The 15,134-nt window shown below is 37.3% G+C and overlaps 2 protein-coding genes across 2 annotated transcripts in view; both read right to left on the bottom strand.

The window, feature by feature from the left end:
• Nucleotides 1–15,134, bottom strand: part of LOC134823189 (polyunsaturated fatty acid 5-lipoxygenase-like) — a 1,185,970-nt gene that overhangs the window by 17,413 nt on the left and 1,153,423 nt on the right. The gene's annotated exons all lie outside the window — the stretch shown is intronic.
• On the bottom strand, nucleotides 3,257–13,327 carry LOC134823722 (titin-like). Its single transcript, XM_063835255.1, has 17 exons — nucleotides 13,237–13,327; nucleotides 12,937–13,053; nucleotides 12,414–12,754; nucleotides 12,139–12,295; nucleotides 11,833–11,939; nucleotides 11,485–11,689; nucleotides 10,421–11,350; nucleotides 10,185–10,287; nucleotides 9,421–9,769; nucleotides 9,089–9,205; nucleotides 8,362–8,948; nucleotides 7,713–8,151; nucleotides 5,393–5,486; nucleotides 4,977–5,084; nucleotides 4,676–4,815; nucleotides 3,989–4,112; nucleotides 3,257–3,747 (listed from the first exon to the last, which is right to left on the bottom strand). The coding sequence occupies exons 1-17, from the start codon at nucleotides 13,325–13,327 to the stop codon at nucleotides 3,572–3,574; spliced, it is 4,185 nt and encodes a 1,394-aa protein (XP_063691325.1). The 3' UTR covers nucleotides 3,257–3,571.

Here is a 15,134-nt window from a genome sequence, read left to right as displayed (position 1 = left end):
GAACAAAATAGCCTGGGGTCCCCAGGTAAGAAAATTTATGTGAAAAGGCCCTTTGAGTATGAAATTGATTTAAATCGGTGTACTTTTTGACGCTGATTCCGAATCCCCTCATGATACAGGGTAAAATTAACAAAAATTGCGCCGGTTAGCGGACGCTAGATTTTCATCAACCGTAGGGATTGCCATGCCTTTTGAATTAAATTAACGATCGCGATCGTTTCATGTTTGATGTTGGTAAAAATATTAAATAATGGTTCTTTACTCATCACTTTTGGGGCGCTACGGAGCACAAAATGGAGGGGTTGCTACTGTCAATTAATCAAATTTAAAAAGTTAAATGACCGGACACCGTATTCTGCGCCTGTGTGGTGATATGCAATTAAAAGTTTGAAGAACAAAAGCCATGTGGAGGAATGGTTGTTTACATGTTTACATAAGTTGTTAGATTAAATAAAATGGTAGTCGTGAAATCCGGAGTAGGTACTAAGTAATGTAACTCATAATAACATTTATGGTCCATTTCGTATAACAAATCAATTTCACATAGCCATGTGTCTACGCTTACTTCGTGACGCGCTTGTTTCGGCGGTCGCGCGCTACTGCAAGCGAGAGGGCTCTGGTTAGAGCAACAAATCAATCACGTGACAATCAATAATCATGTTCAACATAATATCAGCTTCATAATTTTTTCAACAGTATAACGGATTATTAATATCATTATCGGGAGCCAAGTCGGTGGTTGCACCAAGCACTCACAAAAAACCGAAAAGTTAATATGTTGTACCTTACCTTCGGCGGCGCGCGCTTCGCGCGCGAAAAGTGGCATGCAACGTATGTCAAGTTGTACCGCATCATGATCAATTATCAAGTAAAGAAAAGCTTGAATCTATTTAAAACATTTATAACATCCGGAAAATCGCTTGTTATTTAAATCAATTACCATAGAATTCAAATTGTATGCTTGGCGCCGCGCATTTGAGGTGTAATTCATTCAATCGTCAAATAGTGCAAACGTATGCGGAGGGCAACCATGGCGACGACACCATAATTGTTCTGCGCCCGGAAAATATGCATTCAAATAACGTATGCGGAGGGTAATGCATGTTTTCCTTTGTGACACGTGACACGAAAAACATACCTACGTACCTAACTACTTCCCATTATCAATTCTCAATTCCTACCACTTCTATCCATTTATACTTTTTTAGCAAAAAAAAGTTGATGAAAAAATGTTTCCCACGGAGAGTTATGGGCAAAAAACCGTTTTGGTCACGTGACAGGCTATTAAAATATTAATTCAATTGTTTAGGGCTCGGGTTAGGGTTAGGGTTGAGGTAAGGGTTATGGATAGCTTTGGGGTTATCATTAGGGTTGGGATTAGGGTTTATGTAAAACCGTTTTGTACGGCTGCAAGATCATAAAAACCAAAGTCACGTGAAATTTTTGGGCGAGCAAATTAGTAAAAGCCGAAAAGATCAGTAAAAACCTTAAAATTGCGGTCCTGGAAATTTCATTTTTAAAAACTGGAAATGCAAAATGGGACACAGATTGGGACAATATGATTTTGCAATTTCATTCGGGATTTTGACTCCCAGTACCTCAATTTGGTTTCATACCATCATCAATTAACTGAATAATTGGTTTCTGGGCAAAAATGTCATCCAATCTGTCTAATTTGTGTTCAGAAAATTTAATATTTGAAAATTGGACAGGATTTTGAAAATACAACTTTTCGTTTTGTTAAGCTTTCTGATGTGGGCTTCCTCCGACCGAAATCAAACTTCCAGCACCTCAATCGTAACATTTTGCATTTATAGTTGACTTACTAATTGGTTGTGGGTGAAAAGATCAGTCAAACTGTAAAATTGCGGTCCTGGAAATTTCATCTTCAAAAACTAAAAATGGGACAGAGATTGAGACAATATGATTTCGAAATTTTATTCGGTTCATAAAATTTCATATAATTTGGAAGTGGGACAGAACTTGGAAAATATGTAATATTATGAGCTTTATGTAGAAGTTCTGTATATTAATATAATGTAATTTAAATAATGCTTATTTTGAGTCCGAGTACAAAAAGTAATCGAGCTATATTATACCAGCATTACAATTCAGCTATTAGTGATGCCAATTAAGAACACTTGCATTGGGGTCTTATAATGTTTGTTTATATATGTTTCATTCATGAAAAATTATTTCGTTCTTTTAAAGAAATTGTATTATTCAGGATCTATTATTGGGAATCAAGGATATCAGCTGATACCAAGTAAAGATGTTTGAATGTAATGTTTTGATAACCGCACTGGTTACTCGTACTAACACATTTCATTACATACAGTTACACTGTAAACCTCAATCTTCACGAAGTCGCAATGTTACCCTCTAGCTCTACACTGTTCTCTATAATTATAAAGCAGTTATATTTAGTACTTTGAAAATGTTTTTGAAAATGTTTGTTCATGAATAATGCTGTAGTTTATTAATTCCGATGACGTTTGCTATATTCCCAAATTTTTACTAATCTGGATATGGATGCGGGAAAAACGAAAGTATTTGCAGTGATCAAGGAGAAAACAACAGATGTCGCAAATCAGATTACGAAATCTGTTCGTAAAGGATTCTGGAAAAGCATTGAGAATAGTAACACAACAAATGATAAAGCGAGGCTCGAACTAAATAACATGTCCAATCAGACCATCAACATCGAACACAAGAAACGATTTCTATCGCGGTGGAAGAACTTCTAAATCAGTTCATGATCGAGCCGAAACTCTCATTTTGTGTGAAATACACAGTTGCCAGCCTTGTGTTCCTTATCATAGTTATTCGACTGGGTGGTATTTGCAGAACAGATTGATTACACTATGTGGCGGTGTGTGGACAGGTCCACTGGTAAATGTAGTGATACTAATATAATGGTAGCATTATATTAGTATAGAATGGTAACCATGGTTACCAACTCTTTTCTAGACTGTGTTAGAAAGAAAACAACAATTTTGTCTTAATGAGTGAAGAAAAGCAATACAATCATGATTAACATATATTGCGAGCATTATAAATATGGTAATGGCTCGGCTCACATTAAAATGTAATAACTGTTTGAGTGTTGATTTGAAAATTCCTTTAATCATGGCAAGTGGTTGATTTAAGAGAGAGAAGATCAGTTTCGCTATGATCTAAGTTGTATATTATGTAGATAATAGTCATACATTAATAGTCAAACTATCCTATCAACTGGACATTTGAAAATGACAAATTTTGCCTAGAGGACGAAACGATTATTTTAATCATTGGAGCTTTATAAAGTTTCATTAAAACAAAAATTTCAACTATGCACCAGGGAACAACGAAAAACCATCAAGTAATCTTTTTTAAAGAAACTCGTATCTATAAACAGTCCACACCATTAAAATAAACTCATATCAACAGTCCACACCATTAAAAGAAACTCAAATAAACAGTCCACACCATTAATAGAAACTCAAATAAACAGTCCACACCATTAAAATAAACTCATATTTATATATAAATATAATAACTTTTTTAATATAAATAATAACTTTTTTAATAACTACCTTTTATTATAATCGTTTGAACAGCTCCAGAACTGAATTTTATCTTTCAATACTATGAGAGGATGTCTCTCAGCGAGAGTCCAAACACCAGGTGTCAAGTTAACAAAGTACTCTATAATCACCTTGCCGTCCTCGTAACGACAATTTGTTTTGTCTGTATCCAGAGTACACGCTGTGAGAAGAGTGTTTTGTAGTAAGCGGTACAATGATGGTTCATAGATGGTCACTTAAAATTTAAAGTCACTTGAGTGCCTTCGCTCGGCACTTTATCAAGTTTATGGTGCATTTTAAGATAATATAATAAGCATTGAAAACATATGCGTCATAAACACGCGATTGTACCAGTTTTATTATCATCGTCAACAGTCACCACGATAATTTTATAAAATCGTAAAACTACAGAAAACACTTACTTCCGTCACCCAAACACGTAACTTGATGTCTAATACCACAAAAAACATCGTTCGGTGAGTTCAGTTTTTCTTTCATTATTGCAATCGAATATTCCCCAGTTGCTTCAGCAGTGCAAGGCGCTGGCTGAAATATATACTGTTAAAGTTGTGACAGGTATCTCATCTGAAACTACGCTTGGTGTAGCTTGTTGGGATAGTATAGGAATTCTAGTTCCTATAGTTGGGAATGAGGTAGTTGTCTGTTCACAGATCGCCCTCTAAAAACTTACAAGGAAATATTTCCTGTAGATCCTTGGTATATAAGCAACATTTGACAGAGCATCGTGTAGAGTGAGATATGTGCCCATCCTTGGAGAACCCGGCGAATGTCCTTGCTGTACGGCAGTGTTAAACAAGGAACTGAAACCGAGGGGTTCCGTTCAGGCCCTTCACACTTTGTTTCTGTCTAGTTCTAATGTACCGTCACAATAGTGACTTTAAACATATCTACAACGAGTACAACTTTCTTTGACGAAAAAGTGGCTTGTATATTTTAAAAATCGGCTTATATATAAGCGAAAAAGCGGCTTATATATAGAAAAGGCGGCTTATTTACAAGCCTCTTTTTCTTACCTGTGAAAACTTGACAAATAAATGGAATGTAATAAATACTAAATAAAGCATTCAAACAAATAAACAAAAAAGCACCTGCTCTGCGCTGTTTGCAACACCCATCTTTTGTATTCCCGTACCGGTGGATAATGGGTTTGTTTCTTTGCACCGGGCAAGGGAGTTGTCATACTTTCCAGTCTCCTTGGTGCAAGTTATTGCTGCAGCCGAGCCGGGCGCTGGAAAATGAGGTAAAAAGCTTGAGTTTTGGTTATAAATAGGGAAAGTGATACCACAATTATAATAGAACACAGGCAAGGTTCTAAAGATAACATTAATTGAATGTGTAATTATGCTTATTTTCAACAGATTGTGTAAAAAGTTTAGTAATAATACTCACGGGTAACTAATTCAAATCTAGCTTGGTCTGAGTTAACAGGGCAGGTTATAGTCTGCTTCAGAGAACCATCACCAAGATCTTCCTGTGCTATTGTCGCTCCATTTCCATCTGTATGGGAGGGTAGATGAGTTTTGAAGTAAGAATTGAAAACGTTTTGCAGATCTGGACTCAGATGCATGTTGATAGGCTTATGTTGTTCTGCCCTGAACCTGGAACCCTTCAACCCTTAACTTGACTTAACCCCAATCGTAGATCTACTTACAAGTACAAGTATTGAAATTGCAAATTCTCTTGTCAAGAAGTCGGTCCAGAGAAACTAAAACCAGAGCGTTATTAAATCCAATGCTTGCAGGGCGATTGTTAATATAATATTTTTAAAAAAGTTCTATGATCTAGGATCAGGAGTGATGCTATACCTGGATTTAATGATTTCCATGTGACATCAGCACAATTGAAATATGTTGTGACTGTCAATTCTTTCTCTGTTTTCTGAGCTAATCCGTAGTCAGCCTGAAATAATATAGCGAATCTCGATAAGAAAAATGAATAAAAAGTGCTGAACTGCATTGTTCTATCAATCACGATTTATACATTTTCAATAAATATTGATTATTTACAAAAATATTGTAGTTGTATACAAGCCTGTATACAAGAACTGTACGTCGGAATATACACGATGCAGCACTCATACCATGAACATACGAAGCATTTGGTGGATGACCCCGATAATGAAGATCTGTTTAATGCCAGGAATGCAGATCAGGTAGCAAGAGTTACAGACAGTGTTTTTAATGAAATGTGCCACGAACTGGATGTTAAGGAATACGGAGGTCTTGTATTAAAAAACCTGAACAAGCGATCAGTTTCGAAAGAAAAACTGTGTGATTGGCTGCAAACTGTTTGTTTCATTTTGAATCGTTATGCAGCCCCTCATTTGCAAATGGTTGCGGAGAGAGTAGATAAACGAAACATTTCATTAATTAAAGAAGAAAACTGTCATTGATTTGCAGAAGCAGCTCATTGAAAAGAAGGACGAAGAACTCGAGTCAGTCCAAACAACAGTGCAGACAGAAATGAAATCATATTCTTCTGCCCTGAAGAAGACTAGTGCTGCTGCTCTTACGCCAAAGAAGAGATGTACTGCAGTTAAAACAATAGCTCAAAAGGATGAAAGAAGCAGAAAAGTGAGAAACGTCGTAATCTATGGAATAAGTGAATCCGACGGTGATCAGAAGTTAGAAAACAAAGTTGCTGAAGTTCTTGGTGAGATAACGAGAAACCTTAATTTCGTGACTGTTGTAGAGAATTGGTCAGAAGAGAGCCGACACATCAGGACCTACTAGGCAATCTCTGAATACCTTATCGGACCTTATTTGGACGGACATTACTTGAACGCTGGAGGGCCTAACGTTCATCTTAATCTCCGTTCAAATAAAGTCCGTTCATTTAAACTTTTAAAGTCCGTTCATTTAAAGTCCATCCTAGTTAAAGTCCGTTGAATTTTTTTTCAAAAATTCGAACTTTTTGTCCAGAGTATATATACTATGTGAAAATTATAGTATATATACTATGTATATATACTATGTATATATACTATGTATATATATATGTATATATACTATGTATACTATATACTATGTATACTAATTATAGTATATATACTATAGTATATATACTATGTGAAATTTATTGTGCCGCAAGTTAACGACATGACAAACTTGTTCCATGAGCCTCTAGATATTACGGTAAATCGTGTTTCCAAGGACATTGTCCGACGTTGTTATAGTTCGTATTACTCAGGGGAGGTAATGAAGCAGTGCTAGGAAAGCTCCACGTGATGTTAAGGTTAACCTAAAGACAAAGTTGTCTAAGATAAAACCACTTCACGCCGAATGGCTTGTAAAAGTTAACACTGAAATGCAGGACGGGGTAGTTTGATTAAAAAAGTTTCCATAAATCACTGATGCTTTAAGCATGGACTATTTCATGTACGAAAACCCATTTGATGAAGATGATATGTGATATTAGACACTGATCATGTACACATATTTTAATATTTTTACTGCTTAACGAATGAATTTCTTACTTATTATATAAAAAATGGATTTAAAAATCATTTGCTGAAATAAAAATCGTCAACGAAAAATGAAAAAAAATTCGGATTTTTGATGGTTTTTAATGCCTTCTACCGTTCATATTAATGTCCGTTCATAATTATGTCCGTTCATTTAATGTCCGTCCAAATAAGGTAGTTTTTATATGGCTGCTCAGGTGCTGAGAAAAGCTAAAATTCTACGCACAAAAGAGGACTATAAAAATATCTACATTTGCCCGGACAGATCAGTGGAAGAAAAGGAGAGCTTTCAAGAAGCTCTGGGAGGAATTGAAAGAGAAGAGGAAAGCAGAGCCTAACAGAGTTCATTTCATAAGGAACAATAAGATTGTCAGCTTTGATAAAAACAGTGTATCAGCCTTGTCTGAAGAAATTTGAACTGTTTCACATTCTTCACCACACATTTATTTTTTCACAATTTTAATTTTGTTTCACATTTTTGTAATCATATCGGGGCCATGTAATTGCGGGCACATTTTACTGTGCAGTACCGTGTTTGGTCTCCCGTCTGATTTTACAGACGGGGGCAATAATTTATTCGAGTTTATTTTATACTTTAAAATTGCTGTACTCTGTAAAGTTTGAAAAGTATTCAATAATTAAAAAAAAAACTGTCTTCTTACCAGACAGTTGACAACTTGCCCATTTATCATCGTGTTAACCCTGAGAGTCTCTGTAGTGTATTCCGCAGTGTGTACTGAATCGACTGAAGTAACAGTTGCAGCCTTCACCAACTTAAAGAAGGTAGTGTCGAAATGGTTCTTCCCGTGGGTTGTAAAAGAGAAAGTAGGAGCAATTTCTCCGGTTGCAGTACAGGTTAGAGTAATGGTTTCTCCAACCAGTGGATCAGATTTAGAGGAAGTGAAGGATGTGATGGAACCGATCTTCATGGTCAATTCTCCTGAGGTGACTGTACCTCCGTAGAAGTTGTTGGCTGCATCTGTTTGGTAGGCGATGTTACATCTTACTTTCAGATCGTTATCACCTTCCTCCAGGTTATTGAGAGACATAGGAGACAAACTTACTCCATCATTGCTTCTCATCGATGTCTTAACCACGAATCTGCAGGGGGCAAGTTTAAGATTAAGTTTTTGAATAAAATACACGTATTTCCATTCGGGAAGATTTAACTTAAGTTCAGCGACCACTCGCTTCAGCTTAGATTATGTACAGCAAACAAGCCTCAACGCAGGGAGTTTATACCCATAGTATTGAGCTGCTATCTTATTTAAATGAAGTTTAAAATGATCGTATTTTCAAGCATGCACTCACCGTGAATTTGAAGCAGTTGATTTCCAGGATGTGTCTGAAGTGTCAAAAACCTCCCAACTTATTTGAGCATCGGCGTATGTCTTCTGCTTGTTGACCAAATACGGATCGCCGTTCGCGTTTGCTTTGAGCAAAGCATCTGAATAACATTTGAACTCCGCTACATAACCAGCGAGGCCCCACACGGTTTCTGTTGAGCTCGTTATATCCAAAACAGATAAGAACACCTTACCTGATTCCACTGTGTTTTCACCCCAAGCTGCTTTGCAATAATACTCAATACCGTGATCTGTAGCTGTGACACCAGCAATGGTCAATATTCCAGTGGTAGTCACATTGTCACCAGATGTAGCTTCAGTCACAACAACTGTACCAACTGACTCATCACAACTTGTCTTGTGAAAGGTGATTAACACTGCGCTGTCACCGGAAGTTTTACAAGTGAACTTAGCCTCTCCTCCCTTGGCCACGTTGGTTGTTTCGGGTGGAGAAGAGATTTCTCTTACTTTTAGTGTGGCGGCTGCGGACTTGATGATTATTCTTCCCCACTTTATGAAACAGATATACTCTCCTGCTGCGTCCGAGTTTACCTGTAAAGTTAACAATTCAAATATCAGCTAAGGTTTAATGATAATCCAGCTTTTAAATGCGTCCAAAAGTTAGTCAAAGAAACCTCTGAAAGGCAAATACTTTAAAAGTTTAAACAGCTATCTTGAAGGATTTGACTAACACTTCCGATGGTGAGGGTGGTTGAGATTTTATTTGCAACCGAGCTGTCAGATGCCTTTGTTCCATCGATAACTCTCTCATTTTGGTCATTGTACACATCTCCATTTCCTATCATCGGCTGCGATTATGGGATAAATTTGAGCGAGAAAAGTATTAGTAAAGGCGCCGGATTTTATTTTTTGCAGTCACTATAATATACCGCTATCATGAAACATGATTTTGCCCGTTAGATGTGATCAATATTTCGGTACAAAATTTACATCAGGTTTACGGCGAGATTCGATATTTTCATTGTCATTTTTGGTAGGACCAAAAGATAATGTCAAAACTTACCCTAGCAACAGAATCCCCAGCACTTTTGAAAGACCACGTGATTTCGTTATAATCAGTTCCGAATGGATTAGGGAACACGCATTCAAACACGTGGCTTGCACCACCATAAGCGGTGGCACTAGCAGGGTTTGTTATTAGAGCTGCCGCTATGATTGACACCACAACCGGTTCCGAGTTAAACGTTTCCTCGGTAGGGCAGAAATTGTCGTATTGCACCGCACGACACGTGTATGACCCTGCGCTGTCGTCAGCGATGTTAAAAGTTATTTTGGAAACCAGGTCATCTGATTCTGATACTTTTATTCGTTCGTAATTTTGCTCCTCGATCAGCTTGGCCACTCCCTTGTACCTAAAATTAAGAAATGGATGGAATGTTATAGCACTTTATTTTTTATTTATTTTTTCTTTTTTTGTTGTTGGTAAAGTTGATGGAATTAAAAATAAATAATTGTACACTAATTTTGCCTCGATCGATGTTTTTTACGTTTTGAATTTTTGATAAAAACATTTCTAGATTTGTAACATTGAAACGTTGAGACTGAGTAATTTCTTTCCTGATAAGAGCATTTTCCTTGTCGCATCAAAAGGGATCAATACAAATTTACACAAGAATACTTTGCGCAACCATGCGACTCATAAACAATATTCCGATCCGGATTTACATTATAGCACATCGGAGGACAACATTGAAACCTGAAATTTGAATCAAATTTAAATTATGAAGGATCTGAATAGTTCTGAGCAATAAAAAGTACTACACTAACCAGTCCAAAGACCGTGCACCAGAGGTAACGGTACAAGTCAGAGTTATAGAAGCCTGTACGATGAGATCTGCATTTAGACCAGCTGATGATTCGATGACAGCCTCTAAAATATAACGTTTGTTATTAATGCGCTAAGATCATTCAAGGTTAATAAGCACAATTAATGCTTAATTTCCATAGTCAAAATTTCGCAAAAAAGCAAATGGAAATTATATAACATTTCAGTGTTTACTTACTCCTTGCAGTTAGTCTCTGAATGAACTCCACAGTCTTCCCTCCTGTTAAAGTGAAGGTACACTTGTACGAACCACTGGACGCTTCACTCACACTAGATACAGCGTAACTACCCGTTTGGGAACCTGCCGTAATGGCATCCCCTCCAGCGCTGAATTCAGCCAATACTCCAGCAACAACTGAGTCGTCTGGTCGAGTAAAGGAAACAGCAGTGGCAGCACTACTACCATGGTAAGTACAGGTAAGGGTCTTGCTGGTGTCGGTTCGGATCTCCACAAACTCACATTCATTGTTGGTAATTTTAGCAGACACGACCTCTATTGTTGATTGCACATTAATACCGTCCCCAAAATTGAAGCTACAGATGTAACTATCCTCGTCAGCAAAATCGAAGCTTTTTATAGTTATGTTGCTGAAAAACCTTACGCTGCTTTCCAGTTGTTTGGTATTCGTGTTTTCTATCTTAGTGGATCCATCGAACACGATCTTATCGCCACCTTTAGTCCATGTCACTCCAGAGGGAACCTTGTCACCTTCCATAAGGCATCTGGCAGAAAGTTCATCACCAGTTACAACTATGGTGGATTCAGCAGTGCCCGCTCTGTCGACTGAGGATGATTTTCGCACCACAACCTCCGTGCTTGCACGCAGACTGTCCCCGTCTGTGAACAACAGAACACAGCTGTAAGACCCCGCATTGTCAGGCGGAGTAACGTCAGTAATTGTCAGAGTGTACTGCTGAGCATTGCTCTGCAGGGAACCGGGGTTGATGGTGATGGCATCATCAGCAGCATCTTCCAGTTTCTGGCTATTATAGTACCACTCCATGGTGCCACTCGTTGTACCCTCGTAGTTGCACGTGATCTTTATTGACCCGTCAGTGCTGTATACCGTTGTAGAGTGCTGTATACCGTTGTAGAGAGTGGTCAGCACTGAAATTGTTTCTGTTTGTAATATGATTGAATTTTGTAAAGCAGAAAATTCTGGAACAATATAGAAATTATAAAAAATCATGACAAGGATCACAACTCTTGAGGAACACCGTGCTAAATACAGAATCACTTACATCGAACAGAGACTACCATTGTTGACTTAGGATTGAAGGTTTCGGTGGTCCATTTGCAGGTGTAGTCGCCACTGTCAGTGACTTCAACATACTCTACAGTGATAACGCTAGTCTTCGTTCTGGAGGCCTTGTTGAAGTTGCCAGTGGTAATGGTGTACTTAGCATCACTGTTGCTGATTAGGTTTTCAGCATCGTCTGTTAAACTCTGAGATCGTAGCTCTTTATGGTGATGGTTTTAACAAGTCAATGAAACAAAAACAAAAGAAAACGTAGCTTTTTCACAAGATATCTTCCCAAGATATTTTAGATTTTCAGATTATTTCGGTTTAATATGGCGTATTCATTTACCCTGAACCATTTGATATTCTGCGGGTCATCCAAACCGTTGTACACGCAGGAGAACTGGACAGTTTTCTCGTGGACGAAATATGGTGTTGCTGGTTCGAAACTTGCAGCTGAAAATCACATCACTTAGCGGTGAATTTATTGAATAATATATATATATACATTTCGAACAATTGAAAACAATCAAATTGGCGGGCAAACGATCCGTTTCATGATATGTATAAAAATAAAACAATACCAATATATAAATATAAGTTTTAGCAACAGGGTGGATAGATGTTTGAATATGATCACTGATAACCAACTTACAAAGCTTGTGAAGAGTTGTGACGACATTAACGGGGGTTTCGTTTTCCACAAACACAACTGAGCAGGTGTATTTTCCTTGATCCCCAAACGACATCTTCTTAACAGTGAGCAAGTGGGTGTAAGTAATGCCTTCTGTTATACTGTCTGCAATTTCTGTCTGAAAGTTGGGTCATTTCGTTAAACTAAAAGTTGGAAGATATCAAAAAAGATAATTAAAATCATGCTCAAAAATCGTTCATTGAGATCATTAATTCTCGGCTATCTATGGCAGTTACCTCATCAGGTTGGTTGGTGATAGCATCACCCCTTTCGTTAGACCACGTGACAGAATATGGGGGTGAATCACCCCACACCACACAACTTAATACTCCGTCTCCAGAGGAACCGGTGCTGAACGTGTTCTCATCCACGGCTACTCCAACAGCGTTAACGTCAGATGTCGACTCGATTGATTTTCCATTTACGCCACTCCAGGTAGCGATACATTTGAACTGAGCGTTGAAAGTTGGTTTGTTGGCTGTTATTGTCAACTTGCTGATCTTGGTGGTGGTTGAGCTGCTGTCTGACTCATCTCTTAGGGTCACGTGCTCTACCTCATCATCTACTAGTACATCTCCTGTTGAGTGGTGGTATCGTTCTTTAGTGTGTAATTTCAGTTATCACGAGAAAAAGAATACTTACATTTCAGCGTTGACAAAACTGACTGGTCATAAATTTTATGTATCGTACGTATCACATTCAAATGAGCGAGTTGCAGGGTGTATATTACATTGAATGTGAGCAACAGGAGATCAAAACCTATTTTCCAAGACAACGTAAGTAATTCCTTGTCTTCACCCGAAGCAGAGCACAAGAATGCTTTCGGGATGTCAGTGTTGCGGAATATTGTTGAGACTGGAAGGCTCTCAACAAACTCTGGGATGGTAATTAAGGTTATTAACAACTTTTTAAGATTAGGTATAATACAGCTATGAAAATAAATTCATATTTAAAATTGAAATCTTAAAGTGAAATGAGAGTTAGATATCAGTAAAGTTTCAGCAATATCGAATCATAAATTTAAATGAGACAATGGAATAATGGATAAGAGAAGAAAACCTCTCTTGTAGATGTTGGTTGTCACCGTGTCGAAGGTTAAATCATCGGCGTCTCCGAAAGACACTGTTCCTCGAACTGTGAACGGCGACATATATATTTCAAACCCACTCATATCGAACGCCAGATTAAAGGTCTTTTTGGACCCAGACCATACCGATGAAATTGTTGGGGTCAAATGGGGATTATCTTGAAAACTGTACGCCTGTCCTCCAATGAACCAAATTATTTGTGGCTCATAACGTCCTTCCACCGACACCTCTATACTCGTGGGACTGTAGTACACAGTATCCATTGTAGATAGCGCTGCAATTAGAGGTTATAATACCTTCCGGGAATTATATCCACTAAAACTCGGGGACATAATAAAAGAAGGTATATATAAAAGAATCCAGGGTGATACAGGATCGGAGAGTGCAGAGAGTAAAGTTTACGCACCCACCCTTGCCTCCTGAATTCTTGGTTGGATAGACAATCATGCATACTTGGTCGTTTATACTCCAAGTCCCTTTGTTAATAGAAGTAATATTATTTATGTCTGAAGTTAGCTTCATTCAATAATATCAATATCAATATCAATATCAATATCAATATCAATATCAATATCAATATCAATATCAATATCAATATCAATATCAATATCAATATCAATATCAATATCAATATCAATATCAATATCAATATCAATATCAATATGTCTCGAGCATGTGTGTTTGTTATACGGGTAAGTGTGATAATCAGAGTACGTGTAATTATGCCAATTATAGTTAACCTCCTCTGCACAATATGTCTTTCCTAACTTAGCTTTAAACCTGGTGTTATGATCATATAAAGGTGATGTAAGAGCGCGTGTGTCTGAATCACCCCCATGACATAGAGTTAAATATGCTTTTCTGGCAAAATATTGGCGAAAAACTGTCTCGATCATGTAATATGAACGTATAATGAAGTTGATATAATTTCTTATTGGATTAGGGTTTCAGCATATTATGCTTTTGTAAGGGATTGGGTTGCGGTTGGAATCAGATTAGAGGGTTAAGGTTTCGAGTAGTCGTTCAGGGCCAGCTAGAGAACGGATTGAAAAAGTCACGTGACAGTCGAGTGTAGAGTGATTAATCATCATCCAATTTATAACGCTCGCACGATTTAAATATTAAATTCAATTATTGACATAAATTGATATTTTTTTTAATTTCAAGTTAATTTAATATAAGTTATATTTTGTTTAATAGACGTAGATGACCATTCAATAAATTTTCTTAAAACAACTTCTTATTGGAAAAGTTTTGTTTTGAAATTGATGCATAGATTTTTGAGCATTTACAAATTCTACAATTTATAACCGCGACAAATCATAAAATCATTTCCTTGATCTGATGTGAATTGGAATATGGAGGAAGGATAAAAATTAGTTCATGAATCGATAAATAGATTGTAAGGTTACTGTTAGCGTCTAAAGAACATACCATAAACATTTAGATTAACAGTGGTATCAGAGAAGTTGGCATCAGGTAAAGATCCGGAAGTTACTCTGCAAGTATAGGCAGTATCTTCGTTGACAAGTGTTCCGTCTACGGCAAGAGTTGATGTCTGTGTCCCTGCAGAGTAACTTCCTTGGGTAGGGACGAGCTTATCGCCTGGAACAGGTCCTGTACTTGTTCGCCAGGTCACTGCTGCTCTTTCTGTTATGCCAGTGATGATACACGAAATCGTTGCGTAAGAGCCTTTCTTCACTTCTGTTATAACTGATTCAACGTCTGAAGTGAGTTTTGGTAAATTTACAAATTCTACAATTTATAACCAACAAATCATGAAATCATTTCCTTGATCTGATGTGAATTGGAATATGAAGAAAGGATAAAAATTCGTTCATGAATTGAAAAATATATCGCACAATTACT

Source organism: Bolinopsis microptera, chromosome 11 (assembly GCF_026151205.1).
Source record: "Bolinopsis microptera isolate Bmic1 chromosome 11, MBARI_Bmic_1.0, whole genome shotgun sequence".
Taxonomy (NCBI): Eukaryota; Metazoa; Ctenophora; class Tentaculata; order Lobata; family Bolinopsidae; genus Bolinopsis; species Bolinopsis microptera.
This window is presented reverse-complemented; position numbering and strand designations above follow the sequence as displayed.